The sequence below is a fragment of the Balaenoptera musculus genome, chromosome 5, assembly GCF_009873245.2.
Source record: "Balaenoptera musculus isolate JJ_BM4_2016_0621 chromosome 5, mBalMus1.pri.v3, whole genome shotgun sequence".
In the NCBI taxonomy this organism is placed as follows: Eukaryota; Metazoa; Chordata; class Mammalia; order Artiodactyla; family Balaenopteridae; genus Balaenoptera; species Balaenoptera musculus.
This window is the reverse complement of record NC_045789.1, coordinates 138,583,455-138,603,659: the sequence shown is the minus strand read 5'-3', so window position 1 is coordinate 138,603,659 and position 20,205 is coordinate 138,583,455. Positions and strand designations below refer to the sequence as shown.

The window sequence follows — 20,205 nt, the reverse complement described above, 5'->3', positions numbered from 1 at the left end:
TCCAACACTCGCCACCTCCCTCTGGCAGCAGCTGCTCTCCTGCTGGCTGGTCCCCTGCCCCGTCCCCCTGTCCCAGCCCCGCTGCCCCCTTCTCCTCCACGGCCCCGGATCCAGACGGCCCTCAGAAGTGAGCAGGTCCCATAGGGTCTCAGCTGTCCTCACAATGCCCAACTTGTAAGTATTATTGTGAAGTTCAAATGAAATAATACGCGGAAAGGGCTTACAATCATAGTGGCACGCAGTAAGAGGTGAAAAATATTACGTGTAGTTATTATTTTTATCTGTTCCTTCTAGGAGAGAGAGAAACTCCTTAGTCTGACACCAAGGCTTTTTGAAAATCTGATCAGTCTTTTTAAATTTTTATTTTATTTATTTATTTATTTTTAAAAATTTATTTTTGGCTGCGTTGGGTCTTCGTTGCTGTGTGTGGGCTTTCTCTAGTTGTGGCGAGCGGGGGCTACCCTTCGTTGCGGTTCGCGGGCTTCTCATTGCGGTGGCTTCTCTTGTTGCAGAGCATGGGCTCTAGGTGCACGGGCTTCGGTAGTTGTGGCATGCGGGCTCAGTAGTTCTGGCTCGCGGGCTCTAGAGTGCAGGCTCAGTAGTTGTGGTGCATGGGCTTAGCTGCTCCTCAGCATGTGGGATCTTCCCGGACCAGGGCTCAAACCCGTGTCCCCTGCATTGGCAGGCGGATTCTTAACCACGGCGCCACCAGGGAAGTTCCTGCCATTCATTGTAGGAGATTTCCTTATTATCCAGATAAACATCCATGCTTTTATGCACATGCAAAGTACTATCCAGCCCATCCCACAGTGTTTTGTCATTAATCATATTTTTATTTAATTTCTAAGCCCACACTCTTGTTTTGTGACTGCTTTTTTCATGCTTTATGTTCTAGCAGTCCCTTCAGTCTCTAGTCTAGAGGATACTAATTAGGGTTTTAAAAGGTAAATTTTCTGTTGCCTGAATTATCTTTTCTCCTGGGTCAGTTTTTCTGCTGGCTTTTTTTGTTTGTTTACTTGGTTAGTTGGTTTTGGTTTTAGTTTTTACCTGCTGCTTTTCCCCTGTATCTAGAGACATGCGATTATTTATTCAGGTTTATGTTAAGGGCTGTTTTTCTTTGTGCGGTGGCGGCCTGCCTTCCTCTGTGGTTGTACCCCTCTCTTGAATGGTGTTCTGGAAGGCGGGTGCGTCAGCGGGGTGACGTCCAGACAGGGCCTGCGTTCCAGCGGCCACAGACAGCGTGGCTCCACTTTGCCAGCAGAGTGTGTAGTTCTTCAGCTGTGCTCTGCCTCCCTCCTGGGGTCCCAACTTTCTGCCAAGTGGCTTCAGCCTGAAGAAGTCCCTTGGTCGGCAATTGTGCCCAGGCCTGGGAGGGGCTGCTGGGACCCAGACACCTGGGCGGACCTGCTTATCTCTGCAGCTTCAGCTGGTGGTTCCTTTAACAATCCAGCCCCATAGGCTTTCTTTCTTCCAGGTGATCCTCAAATTTCTCACTCTTGAGGGTGCCCTGTATTCTTTTTCCAGATCACGTTTCATTCTTTTTGTTGTGACTTTGTCCTTGTTCCTTTCAGTAGGAAGCTGGGTAAGAAGGTTGGCAGACCTATGCTCCGTGTGCTACCTCAGTGGAAACCAGGAACATTTCTGAACCTTTGAGTTCGGGAGGAAAGAGTTAAAAACTCTCAACTTGTTAAAAACATCACTTTTGGACTGCCTTGTGTCTTTTGTTTCTTAAACGTAGTTAGTGAGTATCCCCAAAGTAAAATGTGGTAGCAAAATTGGACAAAGTGGGTTGTAGAATTTTTGCAAAACCGGTGCTGATATTTGTTGAATCAAGCAGTTGTGCATTGGCAACCAAAGTGTTTATATCCTTGCCTGTATTTTCCATGTGCAAACTCCAGTGACCCAAAACAGGATTTAATTCCTACATATACTTGGCATTAATAAACCCTTTAGCTGAGGATATTGTTATGGCTTTCTTTCTTTTCATGAATTTCATTTAATTCTTCAGCTTTAGAGCTACTTTAGGAGTACTTGGACATAATTATGCTCTACTTCAGAGGCACTGCTAAAAGAGCAACTGATTTTCTTGCTGAAGTTTCTTTCTTTTTTTTTTTTTAACATCTTTATTGGCGTATAACTGCTTTACAATGTTGTGTTAGTTTCTGCTGTACAACAAAGTGAATCAAATGATCCCTGAAAGTATAGTCTTTGCTAAGTTTTAATGAACCTATTTTGAACATAAGATTTTGCTTTATATCCCTCGTGACACTTTGACCAAATATTAGTGCCTTGATCTCAAAACAGTATCAGTGTTTGGGGTAAAGTAAGGTATGCAACAGATTATCCCACCAAAGAGAAAATTTAAAAAAAAACAGTTAAAAAATCATTAAGCATATATAATATTTGTAACTTGTAAAAGAATAGAAAGGTATCAAAATGAAAAAGAGTTTTAAAAAATCTAATTAAAAAAAAATCTAATTTAGTGCATTCCTGTAGTGTATTTCACATGCATGTAATTCGTGCCAAACACACAGAGTGGATGGAGCAGTGGAAGGGCAGACCCAGCCCTCTTTCGTGCTCCTCATTTCCCCAGGGAATACCATCCCCTTCCCCCCCCTTTTCTTCCAGCTGCCTTTGGCACTTCGATTTTAAATATTCATGATAACCCAGTGTCAATTAGTAAACAAAATACTGGTTTCAAAGATAAAACTGCAATTACTGCTTTTTACTTTTATCGTATCAGGTGAAAGCAGTAAGGTTCAGAAAAACTTACATTTGTTTGTTTCTTGTCCCTCTTCACCCAGAGAAGGAGTATAGCAGTCTTTGTGACAAGCAGCCAATTGGAAGACTTCTCTTCAGGCAGTTCTGTAATACAAAGCATGATCTAAAGAGGTGCATTGAATTCCTGGATGCAGTGGTAAGTAATTTATCTCAGTGTTGAACCACCCAATCTTGTGCTTTGGAAAATTAAAGACTAAGATGAGAGCTCTCTAAGTTAGTTAGACGTTGGCAGTGAGGTAAGAGTCGATAAACTCGTTGTCTTGGTGTGTCATGTTATCTTGGTTTGGATAAAGTGGGTAAAGTGGTAGTTCATATAGATTGCATGTCAAGTATTGGAGAATCAAAGGTATTTGCTACATAACTTTGAAACATGCTGCTTTTACTTGTAAGAAGGTTGAAGGGCTGATTAAGACGGTGTGCTTGTACCGCTGCCTGAAAGGCCCCCTTCCTGCCTTCCCCTAGCAACACTGTACTTAAAACCCTTTAACCCAGAAGCACACGGAGGGAAGAAAGCTCGTGCAAGAAGCGTGGTCACAGCCAATGGAACTGACTATGATTTATAAGTTTTCCCACATTCCTGTGTATCCAGCTTGGTATTTACTGTGATTTCCTTTTAGGTAAAGAAATTTTGTGTTTCTGAAACTTTAGAGATACCACTGGCAAGCCTAGAACTTTCAAAACTATGAAATTCAGAAGCAGCTTAACAGAAGATTGGTAGAATTTAATAGAAAAGCTCTCTTACTTTTAGTTATTTGTACCAAGATTGTGACACTTCCTCTCTCTGCTTTAGCCTGTCCTAGTCACATCAGCAAATATGTATTGACTCCTTATTGTATGCAGAGTACTATCCTATATCCTGGAGTTTTTACTCATTTTTTTTCCTGACATAGCTTTTTAAAAATATGTATTTGTAATGTATTTTTTCAGAAAACCGTTTGAGGCTCTTGCCGGTTTTGTTGTTTGCTTCCTACCCCGTGGAGCTCCCCAGGCCTCTCCTTCCTGGTACCTTGATGGGATAAGGCAGGGCTGGGAAAGGGGGCAGTCCTGTTTCAAAGTGGACCCAGAGGTAGTAGGGCTGCCTACTGAGTTTGAGACTAGAATGTCGATATGTCTTCATGTGTGGGTTCTAGTTGCCAAGCTGCTGTATTTTAAGAATTTAGGGACCTACAATTCTTCTTTATTCTAAAATGGCTAAACTGCCTTGTTAAAACTCTCTTTTAGGTTCAATCTTTTTTTTTTTTAATTTTTATTTTATATTGGACTGTAGTTGATTTACAGTGTTGTGTTAGTTTCAGGTGCACAGCCAACTCTTCTGATATTGTCATACCTGTTAGTTACTAGGTGCTTGGCCCGTTGAGTGGGCCAGCAGGTTTTGCTTTCTGATGATAGCCGTGTGGGTGAATACATCACGCCTGCCCCTGCCATTGTGCAGCACTCACTGCTCCGACTCTACTTGTAGTGGGTGATGGCAGGTTCTTTGAACTTCTTGAGCGGAGAGAGGGCATCTTATCCATTTCCCCCTCATGACCCCTGACATGGTTGTGTGCCCTGTTCCCTGCTTAGTGTTTGTTGAATGAATTAATAGTGTCTGTATCAGTCAGGGGCCAATGAAAGAAATGAAGGCAGTAAGAGATACATATTGAGAAATTTACTGCAAGGAACTAGCTTACATGACTGTGAGCTCTGGCTAGGGAAGTTGGAGATCTGCAGGACAGACCATCAGGAAGGGCAGGATGGAGCTCTGCGGAAATGGGGTGAAGCTGCTGTCCTCAGGCAGAGTTCCTTCTAGGAAGGCTCAACTCTGTTTGTAAGGACTTTCCACTGATTGAATCAGGCCCACGCAGGTTACGTAGGGTTAAAGCCAACCGATAGAGACTCTGATCGCATCTATTGTGCGGATACCAGCGTCACAGCAACACTAGGTTAATGTCTGAGTAACTGCAGATTGGTGCCCTTCAAGTTGGCATGTGTCCAAAGACCATCACAGAATCACAGCTTTTTTTCCCATTAACTGCGTGCTGTGTAGTGTCCAGAACTCCCGGAACTTGAGCTGAACAGTGTGCCAGTCAGTGTGCTGGTGAGGACCATCCCCTGAGCACAGAGCGCGGAGCTGGCTCTGGCCGGGTGGTCAGCCTGGTGGTCACGGCCCCTGTGCTGGGCCTGAGAAGGGTATGGAGTGAGGGATGAGGGTGCACTCCACCCACGGCACTTTGTCTTGGAGTCCCCTTCCTGTGTCAGTGGATCAGCTTCCTTGGGTCTTCCTTTCCTCACTTCTCCCTTCAGCTGCATCTGGCTTTTACCTTCACTGCTCTGCTAAGGCCCCAACCTGCAAAATCGGGGCTTCACTGAGGCCTCCTCATGCTTGAGGCTCCGTGGCTCTTGACGCTGTTGAGCAACTTCTTGAAATTCTCTTACCTAGGCCTTCGTGATCTCTCCTCTGTTTTCTTTTCCGTTTCTTGTTCCTTGCTTGTCCTTTATGGATGTTTAGATATTGATCAGGTGCTGCTTTTGGGCCTGCGTGGTGTCATCCACTCCTACGGTCTCTCTCCTGACACCTGTGTGTGAATGACTCCTGCTCAGGTATTGCCAACTCTGACTTCCCTGGGAGCACTGCACGCAGGTGTCCAAGTGCCTCTTGGACCCCTCGAAAATGCCGTTGCCTAGAATAGCCCAAGCTGTTTAATTTATTCCATTTTATTTGGCCGCATTTAATGGCTGAAAATACAGTATGATGTAGAGAGCATTGTGGAATGTATTGCTTTACTACATTATTAATCCCTTAAAAAAAAAAAAAAGTTTTTTTCCCCTCATGGCCATTAGTTTTCCAAGGAAGAGCTGCAGACACTTGATCAATAGAGCTGCTCTCTGGTTCTTAGGGCACCAAGTCAATTCCACAAGTCAGAGGATTTTTGAAACATTACGAAGTCCGTGAAGAAGCTTAACTAACATTTTTCTTTTCTCTCATCGCTGCAATCAGGCGGAATATGAAGTGGCTGCTGACGAGGACAGAAGAGACTGTGGGCTCCTGGTCTTAGACACATTCTTCATTGAGGAGGTGTGTTTTCTTCTGTAGCGTAAAGATTTGTAAATAACTTACTTAAATAATCCGTGTGCATAGCCATCTTTACTTAGTTGGAATAAGTGTGTTAAAATCTTTAATTTCTTATAAATGTTCCTTTTCTGCACTTTCTTTTGATTCACTGAGGAAATTAATAATTAAATCTCTTGGGAAATTGATTTAAAGAATTTTAAAGTTTCTATGTGTCCTCAAACAGAATATAGGCTTAGAGAATTTTATTTTCCTCTCTTGGACTGAAAATAACATTTTTCTCTTAAAAGCTTTAATGGGTCTTCGTTTTTATACTTTTTGAGTCACTTGGTTCTTACAGTTTAGTGTGTCCCTGAAATTAGAGTTGTAACCTGCTTCCCTCCATCTGGCTTGCTTTTTGCAGGCCGTTAGAAGTCCTAAACCCTGGGCAGGTAACTCTGTTGCAGAGTTGGAGGAGTGATGGCTAACATGTAGTGAGGATTGCTCTAAGCCTTGTGCATGTAACACATTACTTAATGCTCACAACAAACCTATGAGGTAGGTGTATTATTATGTCTGTTTTCACATGATAAGACTGAAAATCAGAATAGGTGAATGACTTACCAAAGATTACACAACTAGTAAGTACCTGAGCCAGGAATCAAACGTGGAGAGACTGTAGTTGGAGAATAGTGTGTTGAGAATGGGTTCAGAACATTCCGATTGTGAGTGTAGCTAATGAAGGTGGTAGGGCCATCAAGGAGGGCGGCTCACTCATAAGAAAGATTGAACGCCAGAGGGAAAGACCAGTGGACTGTCTAGCAGGCACAAAGATATTCCCATAGCAAGTACTGGCAGAGATGTGATTCACACCCAAATAGGTTTTGACTCCAAAGCTTGGGTCTACCCCAGCCTCCGGCCTCAATACCTTGGCTATAGATCATTCTTTTCAAACACAGGTGTTCACAGCATCTACATATTTGTAGGTACCCCCAGGACACTAATTGGGAGCTATAGAAGAGAAGTTTCCTTTATGTAGTTTTTAAAGTCTTTTTTGTTAACTTCTTTTTCCTTCTTCACCTTTCCTGAAGAAATACTCACATAGCAAGAGAGGTTGTCAAGAAGAAAGACGTAATTTGAAAAGTTATCCTGGTGGATATAGCAAGTATAGAAGCAGGAGGGAGCAGCAGATATCCATCTGTGGCTCAGTAGTAGTGAGAGATGTCTCTGGGCTGCCTGAAGATGATGGTGTTGTTTTTGTTTTTCCTTGTCAACTGGGGGAAGCTATCCTTCTGCTTTACTTAAAAAAAAAATGAAAATGAGTCACATCACCATTGTAGTTTTTCTTCTTGTTGTCCTTTCTTTAAAAACAACAAAAATCTCTTTCTTTTACATATAAAAAACGGAACTCCTTTATTCAAATTTCAACATCACCGAATACCTAAAGCCCCTAAAAGTAAGGCAAGACTGTATATGTTCAGTCTTATATTTCTTTATCCTTTCACTCAGTCATTCTTAATTTTCTTTTCAAGATTCCCAAATATTAAAATTCAGCCAAATTTGATTTACCAAAAAAAAAAAAAAAAAGACCAAAACCGAGTGTGATTTATCCCAGGAATGCAAAGTTGGTTCAATATCGGATAATCAAATTAATATAATACATTATATTAATAAAGTACAAAAAAACTCACATGATTATCTCAGTAAAGGCAGAAGAAGCATTTGACAAAATCCAAAGACTCCTTTATAATAAAAGCCCTCAACAAATTAGGAGTGGAATGGAACTTCCTCAACCTGGTGAAGGACATATACAAAACACAGCTGACATCATACTTAAATGTGAAAGGTCGGATGCTTTCCCCCTAAGATCAGGAACAAAATAAGGATGTTTACTCTCATCTCTTCTACTTGGTGTTGTCCTGGAAGTTCTAGCTAGGGCAGTTGGCAAGAAAAATAAATAAAAGTTATCCAGATTGAAAAGGAAGAAGTAAGACTATCTGTTCGCAGATAACATGATCTTGTTGTCTTAATCCATTCAGGATGCTATAGCAAAATACTACAGACTGGGTGGCTTATAAACAACAGAAATTTATTGCTCACAGGTCTGGAGGCTGAGAAGTTCAAGATCAAGGTGCCAACATGGTCACCTTCTGGTGAAGGCCCTCTTCCTGGTTCATAGCCGGCACCTTCTTGCTGTGTCCTCACATGGTGGAAGAGGTGTGGGGTGTCTCTGGAGCCTCTGTTGTAAGGGCATCAGTCCCACTCATGGGAGCTCCATCCTCATGATCTAAGCATCTCCCAAAGGCCCTACCTCCCAATATCATCACTTTGGGGTTAGGAATTCAACATGTAAATTTGGGGGACACACATTTCAGATCATAGCACTTGTATATAGAAAGTCCTGAGTATCTACACACACATTAGGAGAAAAAAGCTGCTAGAGCTAATAAATGAGTTCAGCAAGGTTGCAGGGTACAGGATTACTATACAAAATTCTATTGTGTTTCTATACACTGTCAATTAAAATCCAAAAATGAAATTAAAACAATTCCATATACAATAACAGAAAAAAGAATAGAATACTTAGGAGTAAATATAACAAAAGGAGTACAACACTTATACACTGAAAACTTCAAAACACCATTGAAAGAAAGTAAAGAAGAACTATAATAAAATGGAAAGATATCCTATGTTCATGGATTAGAAGACTTAATACTGATTTGTAGATTCAATATAATCCCTATCAAAATCTTAACTTCCTTTTTTTGTGGAAATTAACAAGCTGATCTTAGAATTCATACACGTACTAAAAGGATCCAGAATAGTTATAACAATCTTAAAGAAGAAGAACAATGTTGGAGAACTTAACACTTCTCAATTTCAAAACTTACTACAAAGCTACAGTAATCAAGACAGTATGGTACTGGCATAAGGACAGACATACAGATCAATGGAATAGAATCAAGAGTCCAGAAACAGTCAACTGACTTACAGTAAAGCTGCCAGCACAATTCAGTGGGGGAAAGAATAGTCTTCTTGATAAATGGTGCTGGGACAACTGGATATCCACATGCAAAGGAATGAAGTTGGACCCTTATCTAATACCATATACAAAAATTAACTTCAAATGGATCAAACACCTAAATGTAAGAGCTAACACTGTACAACTCTTAGAGGAAATCTCTAAGGCATAAATCTTAGCTGTAAATCTTTTAGGTGTAAATCTTCATTTCACCTTGATTTAGACAGTGGTTTCTCATATATGACATCAAAAGGACAGCAACAAAAGAAAAAAACCAGATATATTGGACTTCATCAAAATAGTGCTTCAAAGAGCACTATAAAGAAAAATAAAAGGCTGCCTATAGAATGGGAGAAAATATTTGCAAGTCCAGTATCTCGTTAGGATCAGGTATCCAAAATATATGAAGAGCTCTTACAATTCAACAATAAAAAGACAACCCAATTTTTAAAAAATAATAAAGATGTATATTTTCAACAGAGAAGAATAAGCATATATCTGCAAAATCCACCCACCTCTTCTTCCCCATCAGTGGACTTTCCTATTAGAGTTCTCGGTGTCCAGAACTTTAAAAAGCAAGGCACCGAGTCATTTGGTAAAATTTCCCTGGTGACTACCTTTTCTGAAAAATAATTCTTGTTCCTTAATTTAAAGCCGCAGCAGACGTCTGTGTCCCACTTTGCTTACGTTTAGCATCTGGCCAGTGGTGCCATTCCTTAGCTTGCTATACTTTAGCTTACCTTACTTCCCCGCTCATGGGAGACTAGAAGCATTGCTTTTCCTTTCTCTGGAAATACATTTCTATTAATATAAATGTTTTCTAAGGTATTGAAAAAGGATCACTATTTGGAGTAAATCATTAAATAGTCTTAATGGAACTAACCTGCTATTTAATTTAGCTTCAGGAAATTGAGACCTTTGGAGGGGCAGTAATACTATGGAGAATACTGAGAGCTACTTCTGTAAAACGTGTATTTTTGAGACAAGCGTGGGAATTTAATAGCTTTGTCTCCTGTGGAAATTTTGTCTTGTTTTCTGTTTTGTCCTTAGGCTGGAGCAATGTGTATTTGTTGAGTAAATGAGTGAACAGACTTCTTTGCTGAAATGGTGGAGTGAATGAATCCCTCTTATCCTCATCGCAGCCTTGCCGTGTAGGAAGGAACTGGTCTCGGGGGGAGGATGGTTCAGGCTTGGCTCCCCCGCTGTTCGCTGTGGCTGTACAAGAATGTCTGTAGCTCCTGGAGCCTCTTCCGTCGGGTTCTTATGAGGCTAAGTGACATAATGCCTCACTTGTATTAGGCAATTTAAATGACAGCTATTAATCATTATTAGTTATAACAATATTATTGGTTTTGGGGGGAAAATGTGAGTATACTTGTTGTATATGTCTGTCAGTAGTTCAGCATCTTTGATGAAATAGCTGCTTTGATTTATAGAAAATACAAAGTTTTGCTGTAGTTACTCAGCTATACCATAGGCAGAAATGAGTGTAGAATGCACTTCTCATTTCTAATGACAAATTAAATGTGCAGTTGAACGTGACCTGTGTGTTTTTTTCAATAAATCTGGACAAGTTTTTTGCTACGTGTTTTCTTTTTTCAGAATTCTCTGGATGAGGGTTAAGAGAATGGGAAACTGGTGCATGGGGACATATTGGTGAGAATGCAGAGTGATTAGAGGCTTTCTGGAGGGCAATTTTGCAATAAATATCAACGTTTAAAATGCGTGTATCCTGGGCTTCCCTGGTGGCACAGTGGTTAAGAATCTGCCTGCCAATGCAGGGGACACAGATTCAATCCCTGGCCCGGGAAGATCCCACATGCCACGGAGCAACTAAGCCTGTGCGCCACAACTACTGAGCCTGTGCTCTAAAGCCCGCGAACCACGACTACTGAAGCCCGTGCGCCTAGAGCCCGTGCTCCACAGCAAGAGAAGCCACCACAGTGAGAAGCCCATGCACCGCAACGAAGAGAAGCCCCCGCTCGCCGCAACTAGAGAAAGCCCGCGCACAGCAATGAAGACCCAACACAGCCAAAAATAAATAAATAAATAAATAAATTAATTAATTAATTAATTAATTTTTAAAAACCCAAAACCAAAAACAAGACACAATTGTGCAAAGATGTTCATGGCAGTGGTGTTTGCAGTGGAGAAAACTGGCAACTAGAATGGTTAAGAGAAACAGAAACCCATGCTCTGGGAAACCATGTGGTCATTAAAGAAAGCAGGGTAGCTTTGTAGGATTCATCATATACTTACAAAACTGTATATATATTTATCCCATTTCTATGAGGGAAAAATGCGTGTATTTCTGAGTGTGTGTGTTTACATTTTTAATTATGATTAAAAAAACAAAATTTACCGTCTGAACCATTTCTAGGTATACAGTTCAGTAGAATTAAGTACATTCACATTGATGGGCAACCATCACCACCATCCATCTCCTGTGCTTTTTTCATCTTGCAAAACTGTAACTCTGTCCCATTAAACACTAACTCCCCACTTGCCCCTCCCCTCAGCCCCTGGCACCCACCATCTATTTTCTGTCTCTATGAATCTGACTAGTTTAGGGACCTCATGTAAGTGGAATCATATACTATATCTTTTTGTGACTGGTTTATGTCACTTAGCATAATGTCCTCAAGGTTAATCCAGGTTTTAGCAGGTATTAGAATTTCCTTCTTTTTTTAATTACTATATTTATTTTGGCTCCGACCGGTCTTAGTTGTGCGGCACACAGGATCTTCATTGCGGCATGCGGACTCTTAGTTGCGGCACGTGAACTCTTAGTTGTGGCATGCATGCAGGATCTAGTTCCCTGACCAGGGATCGAACCCGGGCCCCCTGCATTGGGAGCACAGAGTCTTACCCACTGGACCACCAGGGAAGTCCCAGAATTTCCTTCTTTTTTGAGGCTGAATAATATTCTGTTGTTGGGATTGACCACATTTTGTTTATCTATCCACCCACTGACGGACACCTGTGTTATTTCCATCTTTCGGGTATCATGAATAATGCTGCTGTGAAGATGGGTGTGCAGATATCCCTTGGGGACCCTGCATAGGAATGGTCTGAAGAGGCAGGTGACACACTGAACTCTGGAGAATGAGGCTGGGGTGGAGGGTGAAGGTGGCCCTCTGACCTGTTATTTCATACACTTCGTGGTACAATAAGCGTTAGATTCTGTTTTCAGTTGGTAAATTATGAAATCACTAATTGTCATGCATTTGGTCTGTGCTGTCTTAAGAGTTCGGCAACCCCTCTACCAGAAATACCGGGCCACGTTGTGCAGGAGTGCAGACTACAGCTGCAGGAGGACCCTTCCAAAGACGTCTTCAAGGAATGCACTCGGTGAGTGGGTCGAGCTGGCCCTGCACACGTCCTGGGGCTCCGCCCCAGACGGGGCTCACAGCAGCTTCTCCACGTGAGTGTCCTCTCCAGGCCACAGTGGTCCCCTTCACCAGAAAGGCAGGTGAAGAGTGACAACTACACGACATAATGACACACTGGAGCGCCCGGTCACGAGCGTGACTTTGCTGCCCTGGCCCCTCGGCACAGCCTTCTGCAGTGCTTGCTCTGGGATGAAAAGGGTCCCATAAAATGTTGTTTTTAGACCTTGGCACTCGCTGAAAATATCTTTTCTGCAGATCTTTGCAATAAGGACAGGAAAATCCTAAGCCAGAACACTTTGGCTGAACTCAGCTTCCTTGTGTACTAGGAAGAAAGAATGGTTTCTGAGGTGACCTGGCCCAAAACATGGAGTCATTTGTATACTTACAAAGACATTCGGCTATCACTCATCCATTCACTCAACAGATGTCTGTTGAGAGCCTGCTCTGTCAGGACCAGTGTCGGGTTCCTGGGGCTGCCATGACGAAGTGCCGCACACTGGGTGGCTGAGGAAACGGGTGCACCATCTCCCAGCTCTGGAGGCGAGGGGTCTGACGTCAGGGTGTCAGCGGGGCCGTGTGTCTGAGAGCTCTGGAGAGGATCCTTGTTTCCTATTCCAGCTTCTGACGCTGAAATTCTATCCTGACATTGACAAACATGGGCGCTGCACGTGACCATATGAGACTGGTCAGAAATTCTGCCTTCTCTGTGCGTAAATTTCAAGACATCGACTTAACAGTTGCTGATCTTTAAACGAGTGTTGATACCCAGGCATCTCTCTGTTTGATTTAGTTCATTCGACTGATGACTGTCACTCCCTAGATATTTATTAATGGCCATCTGCCAACGGCTGTTGCAAGGTGTCGGCTAATTGGAGACTTCAGCACAATACCATGTATAGTCTAGGAGTTTCAGTGTTTTCTATTATTCTGTCTCATCTCAGTATTGTTACAGCCTTTGTTTTCCCCCCAAACCTTCTTTTCTCGTCTTGGATCCCAGAATCCTGATGCTGCGTAATGAACGTAATGATTCCTTTGTGCTCCCTGTTTTCCACAGGAAGCTGTGCTGAGAATCAGCACAACGCGAGGGTTAGTGGGGGTCGTCAAGATGAGCATATTAAAAACCAGTGCTGAACTGATGCACAGTTTTAAATGTCATAGTTTTTAAAACTTGTGTACAGTAGGTTTATCTGCCAGACTAGGGCAGCGGAGCAGAGTCTGTTGTTTTTGAGGTAAGCAGTACTGGGAAGTGAAATTGAGATACACTGGTAAGTTGACTATAGTCATTAATCTTACTAATTTATATACACTGTGAAATACACAAATGTATTAGAATCGGTCGGTATTTGTGTTGTTCCTTCATGGAGACGCTTAAGTACCTTTATAAAGATGATTTAGCTGAGCTGATAGTGTCGGAATTCTTAAACTGGTTCAGAAAGGCTTGGAGTTGAGCTGCCCACATGATCTCGAGGGAAAGGAGCCCCAGAGGCAAGGCCGGGCCCTGTCCTCACCCCACTGGGAAGTGAGGGCTTGGCCTCCAGGACAAGTGCAGTTCTAGGATTGGTGTGGCAGCATCTCAGGACCCTGTTACACTCTTACAAATTATTGAGGACCCAAAGAGCTTTTGTTTATGTGGGTTATGTTCTTAAGAAATAAGATGACACAGAGACGTTCCACTATCCTTCAGAGCAAAAACGTTGTCACCTGTCTTGTGGCCTCTGGAAAACCCTTCTGTGAGAATGGGGTTTGAAAAAGGTAATTCATGTCTTAGTACTATTATAAACATAGTTTCATTACTGAACACCCCCTGAAAGGGTCTCGGAACCCACGGGGATCCTCGGAACACTTTTTGAGAATCTCTGTGCTATAACATTGGTCAATCCAAGAACATCTGAATAACCTCTTTTTTGCAAAATCAAGTGAAGCAAATCAGATGACTTGCTCAGAATTCTAAAACCAGTGTGCATGCTGGCATTATCCCCAAAGCCTCCTCAGTTACGATCCAGTAGCAACTTTCCGGGCAGCTGTGATTGCTCCCACTTGGACTCTGCCATGCCCGGGACATGGCTCCTTTCTCTCTCCATCGGGGTGACTCTGCTTCGGCTCAGACCGTTTCCCTCAGCCTCCCAGCCCAGGGTCAGTGTGCTGCAGCCCCCCTGGTGCAGCTGCGGGAACTCTGGTGACACCTGGCTCTTAGCTGGCCGCTGACTTAGCCATCTTCTTGACCAGTCGTCAGAGCCTTCGGGACGGCCCGAGGTGACGTTCCCTCCGGCATCAGCACAGTGCTCGCCGTCACTCAGCGGATACTCATTGAGTAAAGAGCCATTTTAAGTGACGGGCTGCATTCTGTGCCTCGTCTACTCCCCAGGTAAAACTTGTATTACTACTACAATAAATCGTAAATAAACCTCAGAAGCATGGCCAATTGCATACAATTTCTTCAAGAAATGTGTAGCATAAAACAATGTATTGAGTGCTTTATTTATTTATTTATTAAAATAAATAGATTTATTTATTTATTTTTGGCTGCATTGGGTCTTTGTTGCTGCACGCAGGCTTTCTCTAGTTGTGGTGAGCGGGGGCTACTCTTTGTTGCGGTGCGCGGGCTTCTCATTGTGGTGGCTTCTCTCGTTGCGAGCACGGGCTCTAGGCGTGTGGGCTTCAGTAGTTGTGAGACGCGGGCTCAGTAGTTGTGGCTCGCGGGCTCTAGAGCGCAGGCTCAGTAGTTGTGGTGCACGGGCTTAGTTGCTCCGTGGCATGTGGGATCTTCCCGGACCAGGGCTCGAACCTGTGTCCCCTGCATTGGCAGGCGGATTCTTAACCACTGTGCCACCAGGGAAGTCCCTGAATATATTTTAAACTCTTGTCTTTCTACTGGTAGATTATTTTTATCAAGTAATTATTTCACTAATATTCATATACATAAAAAGAACCTCTGACTTTGGGAAGGTAAATTGATTTTATTTCTTTTGAATTCTTGCCTTCATATTTTTACTGGTAGCATTAGAAACGAGTGTGGAATTCTGTAACTGCAAAATTCAATGTATTGAATTGTGTGTAATGATTCCCTTTCCCATATCCAGTGCTCATTTATGCACTAAAACACAGTTGTTTTCATTTTGTAATGCAACAAATGTACATAATTGCATAAAAACTTTTTCTAGGATTGTCCATGACTATTTAAGTGGAGAATCATTTGAAGAATACCAAGAAAGCTCATATTTTTCTCGATTTTTACAGTGGAAATGGCTGGAAAGGTACGTTCTAATTTAAAATTCAGTAAAAACAAGTAGTAACTTCCATTACTGCATACTGATTGATGTATACTTTTCCATCTGTCAAAATACTATTGGAAATCTTGGGTTGTATATGGCATTTTTGTACAGAAATTATTAATATTCATTACACAATTTCTTTGGATCCAATGAACTCTGTTTTCTCTTTTTAAAATGGCAGTTAGCCCTGTTGGTGCAGTAGTTAGAAAGTAAACCATATTCTAGGTTCACAGAAACGTAATCCCATGTGGTGGTTGAGTCTTTGCAGGCTCAGCCTCCTACTGGCTGTGTGTCTTCAGGCAGTGACATAGCCTGTATGAGGAGAGAAGTAATTATAGGTCCTTGTTCTGTAAGAGAAGAGAAGTAATGATAGAATCCACACCCCTGGACTGCTAGGGTCACCGGAGGAACGTGTGTAAAACGCTTAGCACAGTGCTTGGTGCACAAAATAAGTGCTCAGAAAGTGTTAGCTGCCACTACTGTTGTTGTTGTAGTTATGATTACAATTATTATTGATTTATTAAATTTCCACTTCTTGTTCATACAGGTTTCTTTTGAGGCTTTGGTGTAAACATCGCCTTTGAGGTTCTTTTTTCACAAGGCAGCTCACTGTCGAGGTCACTTCCCTCAGCAGCTTTCTGACAGGCCCCAAGAGCCATGCCGAAGAACACAGACATATTTCATAGTGTGGGCTGGCTGCAGGCTTGTGTTCAGTTAGTAAGGATAATGGGACTGTTCTGCAACTATCTTCCGTGTTTTCAACCAAGTTTACATGTTGACGTGCTTGTCTCTGAAAAGCCGCCCCACTGAGGGAGCCACAGGCCCTGAGCCTAGCACCCTTGCCCTGGGCACCCTCTTGGAGCAGTGGGGGTTCCCTAACTCAGGCTAGGACAGGAGCTAGGTAGGCTTTTCTCTTTCAAAATAGCAGTGTGATGTGAGGCCTTAAGCTTTTTTTTTTTTTTTTTAATTAATTAGGCAACCAGTAACAAAGAACACATTTAGACATTACAGAGTTCTAGGAAAAGGCGGATTTGGAGAGGTAAGTAGTATGTGACCAGCTACGAGCAATACTTCTAGAAAAGTAGACAGCAAGGTAACTGAAAAGTGTGATCTTCAGGTAATGTATCGACTTTACCAGTACATTCATTTCCTTACTGTGTGTTTTGGGAATAATTTTAACAACCATGAGAATTAATGTTGAACTTTGAGCAGAGGGTACAAGCTTTTAAAAAATTCAGAGATCCGGGAAAAAAAAATAATTCACTATCTGTGTGATTTTACATTTCACTTCGTATTTCTTAAGTTGTTTTCTCATGTTCAGTGTTCAAGCTCAGTAAGGTTGTCATGACTGAAAGGATTATTCTGTTTCCGTATGGTGGAATTTCTGTTACTCCCATTTCCCTAATTTAGGACTAGCCTAAAAGTTCACGTAGTACAACGTATATTATTAAATATGCTCATTTAACTCAACTCCGGACATGTATGTACCTTACACCTACATTGAAAGGTGTTAGAAAATGTGTACATTTGGGAAAATCCTAAAGAAACTACCCACAGATTCATGAGAGATGGTCTTTAAATATGATGGCACTCCTAGATAGAGACCACTGTGGTAGGCGGACAGAGAGTCCCGTGCAGTTCTGTTTAGGTGACTTAAGGAGATGTCAGTTGCCTCACTAAGTCACTTTCAGTTCAAGCCTTTCTAAGTCCCCAGACCCAGGCGAGCCGTAGAGGAGCTGAGAGTGTGTGTCGGGTCAGAGCAGGTTGTACTGTCTGCGTGTGATTTGCAGCAGGTGTGCTCCCAAGTTCCAACTGAAGGCCAGAGCGAAAGCCACCAGAGTTCCCCTAACATGAATTAGAGCACCGGCCCCAGCGGTGTCACGCCACCAGGGAGATGTGTCATCCACTCGCAGTTGACGTGGGAAGAAATTGGTCCACGTGGCCACTGCCCCGGGAGAGTCAGCAGTGTTGTCCTCTGATACCGTTCTGGAGAGCTTTTAGGACACTGCACATCACCCGGCCAAATGCTTGCTGTAACCCTTCCTAACAGACACTTCTGAGGGGACCCTCCTCTGTCGCTCCTGGAGCGCTTGGGTTCACGCCATCCTGCCCCTCTGCATCTGCGAGGACAAAGCTCAGACTCTGTAAACAGCAGAGGAAGGTTTCAAGCACATGGGTCTTGTGTTTACAAAGGAATGAAGTTCTAGCTCTGGCCACACAGAAGTTTTAACAGTGGACTCAGTGGGAACACGTTAGCAAGTTTTAACTGTCGTGAAAAGACTTGGTGTATTTATGATCTTATAGATTACTCTTTAACACAGTCACGTGTGTTTCCAAACAGATGGTTGTATGGACAAATAAACCACTGTGGTTTTTCACAGACTTGTTCTGGATGTGCTGTAGCTGCGTCAGGCCCGGAGGGGAGCGAATAGTCCATTTCTCTTCTGTTAGAACCCTGTGACTAAGGCAGACAGCCTCAGGGTCCTTTCAGTCCGAATGCCAGTGGTGCATTTACTTTTTCCACATACTGGCACCTCTTCCAGTGCGTTTGAAAGGCCAACATTTTGGTCTTATTTGTCAACAGCAGCGCTTTCACTGAAGATCTAAGTCTTCCAAAGCAGGTCTGTAGGGTGCTGAGGCAGGTGCAGTGGAAGGGGAGCCATAGTGCAGCGGAGAGAGCACGTCCTTAGAACCCACGCAGCCCTGCGGTCAAGCTCCTGTGCCACCGCTTCCAGCTGTGTGATCTGGGTTCCCCACCTTGGTCTCGTCCTGCAGAGGGGACAGCGATCCCTGCCCCACTGGTTGTCGTGGGGAGCATCTGAGGATTTGCAGTGCCTGACGCCTTTGCCTCAGGCAAAGTGGATTTGGCAACTCCACTTAAAGGGACTTAAGTTCACGATAAAGAGATGTGCAGAGACTTAATGGGAGGAAAATGATGCAATAAATTTTGGAATAGTCACATATTTGGAGAACGTTTAATGATGAGAAAATAGTCGCACTGTAAGATGAAAAAAGGAGGTTATAAAATATTATCTGTTCTGTAACATAAGCCCAATTTTCCCTAAAAGCCAGAGGTTGTGTGGGAGCAACGTATATATTCGTGCACATACGTGTACAAAGGGGCACTTAGAAGCTTATACAGCAAAATATTAATGATAGTTATCTTGGAATTTTGGGTGTTTTATCATTGTCCTTATTAAACTTTCAATATTTTCCACAATGAGCTTTATATTTTACCATCAAAATTATTACATTGATGGATAACATTATATCATGTCTTATATTCACTTTTAAAGTAATCCTGTTTGTGTGCATGTGTGTGGCGTGTGTGTGTCTGTGGTGTGTGTGTCTGTGGTGTGTGTGTGTGTGTGTGGGGTGTGTGTGTGTGTGTCTGTGGGGTGTGTGTGTGTCTGTGGGGTGTGTGTGTCTCTGGGGTGTGTGTGTGTCTGTGGGGTGTGTGTGTGTCTGTGTGTGTCTGTGGGGTGTGTGTCTGTGGGGTGTGTGTGTGTGTGTCTGTGGGGTGTGTGTGTGCCTGGGGTGTGTGTGGGGGGGGGGGTGTGGGGGGGGTGTGTGTGTGTGTCTGGGGTGTGGAGTGGGTGGGGCTCAGAGGAAACACAACAGCCAGGCGTTGATAGCCTGGAAACTGGAAGACTGGTACCTGGGGGCCTACTGTACTATTCTCTCCACTTGTCTATGTTTGAAAATTTTCATAATGTGAGGTAACGTATAAATATTACTTTAAGAACTAATTAAGTAGGATAAAGGCATGAAAGTCTATGGATTCTATGAAGTACATTTTCTTATACTTATTCTTGAATTTTAAAAAAAATCAAGAATATTTAGTCTCAGAAACTTTTGTTCTTGTACAAAAAGTAGAAGGAAATAGGGAGACATATTTAAATTAAGCAGATGCGGCAGGATCACATGTGCATGAGTTCCACTGTCACCATCCTCGAGTTCATAAAGCCCTTGGTGGCCTCAGCTACCTTCGTAGATGGGGGCCCGAGGGTGTGAGAGAAGGAGCTGCCTCGGGACCCTGCTGTGACCGCGACTGCAGTGGTCTTGGCTCAGCAGATCCCATGCTGCTCTTTACCAGAGGGAATTGTCATGGAGAACACAGGTTTCTTTTTGTAGCCTAAGGACTGTCAGGTAGATATAAGCCTTTTTTTTTTCTCTTTTTAAACCAGGTTTGTGCCTGTCAAGTGCGAGCCACGGGAAAAATGTATGCCTGTAAAAAGCTAGAAAAGAAAAGAATAAAGAGGAGGAAAGGGGAAGCTATGGCTCTCAATGAAAAAAGAATCCTAGAAAAAGTGCACAGTAGATTTGTAGTAAGTATCTCCTCTCCGTCCTCGCTGTGGAGTGCGGGATAAGCGGCATTTTTCCGGCAGACCTGCTGCCGGGCTCGTGCCTTTTCTTAGCTGAGCGTGTGCGGGGTTTTGCTCTCCTGGCTGTTCATGGGGAGAGGTGCCAGGAGCAGCCCTCTCTTCCCCGTTCAGTCCTCACTGGACACACACGTAAAACAGTGGCGATTTGTTATGAATCTGATGCTGTCCCCCGCCGCCCGGTCTGGCAGTGACTCTTCACTGGCGAGGCGCCCCATCCTCTGTGGCAGCGGCCGAGCTCACCCTGCGCTTTGTCGCAGCCTCCAGCTGAGCCACAGACTTGAAGACACTTCTCTGCCCGTCTGGCTCCTCAGGTGGGCCTCGTGTC

General features: G+C 43.2%; 1 protein-coding gene across 7 annotated transcripts in view; it reads left to right on the top strand.

The window, feature by feature from the left end:
- The window catches only part of GRK4 (G protein-coupled receptor kinase 4), an 86,162-nt gene that overhangs the window by 31,631 nt on the left and 34,326 nt on the right, over positions 1-20,205 (top strand). For 5 of the 7 annotated variants that reach the window (XM_036852132.1, XM_036852133.1, XM_036852134.1 and 2 more), the window contains exons 3-8: positions 2,805-2,917; positions 5,759-5,836; positions 12,079-12,182; positions 15,385-15,477; positions 16,471-16,534; positions 19,683-19,823. In XM_036852132.1, the coding sequence (XP_036708027.1) occupies positions 2,805-2,917; positions 5,759-5,836; positions 12,079-12,182; positions 15,385-15,477; positions 16,471-16,534; positions 19,683-19,823 (593 nt within the window). Of the gene's footprint in view, positions 1-2,804; positions 2,918-5,758; positions 5,837-12,078; positions 12,183-15,384; positions 15,478-16,470; positions 16,535-19,682; positions 19,824-20,205 lie in introns of those variants that run through there. The other 2 variants (XM_036852135.1, XM_036852137.1) reach the window with 2 other exon arrangements.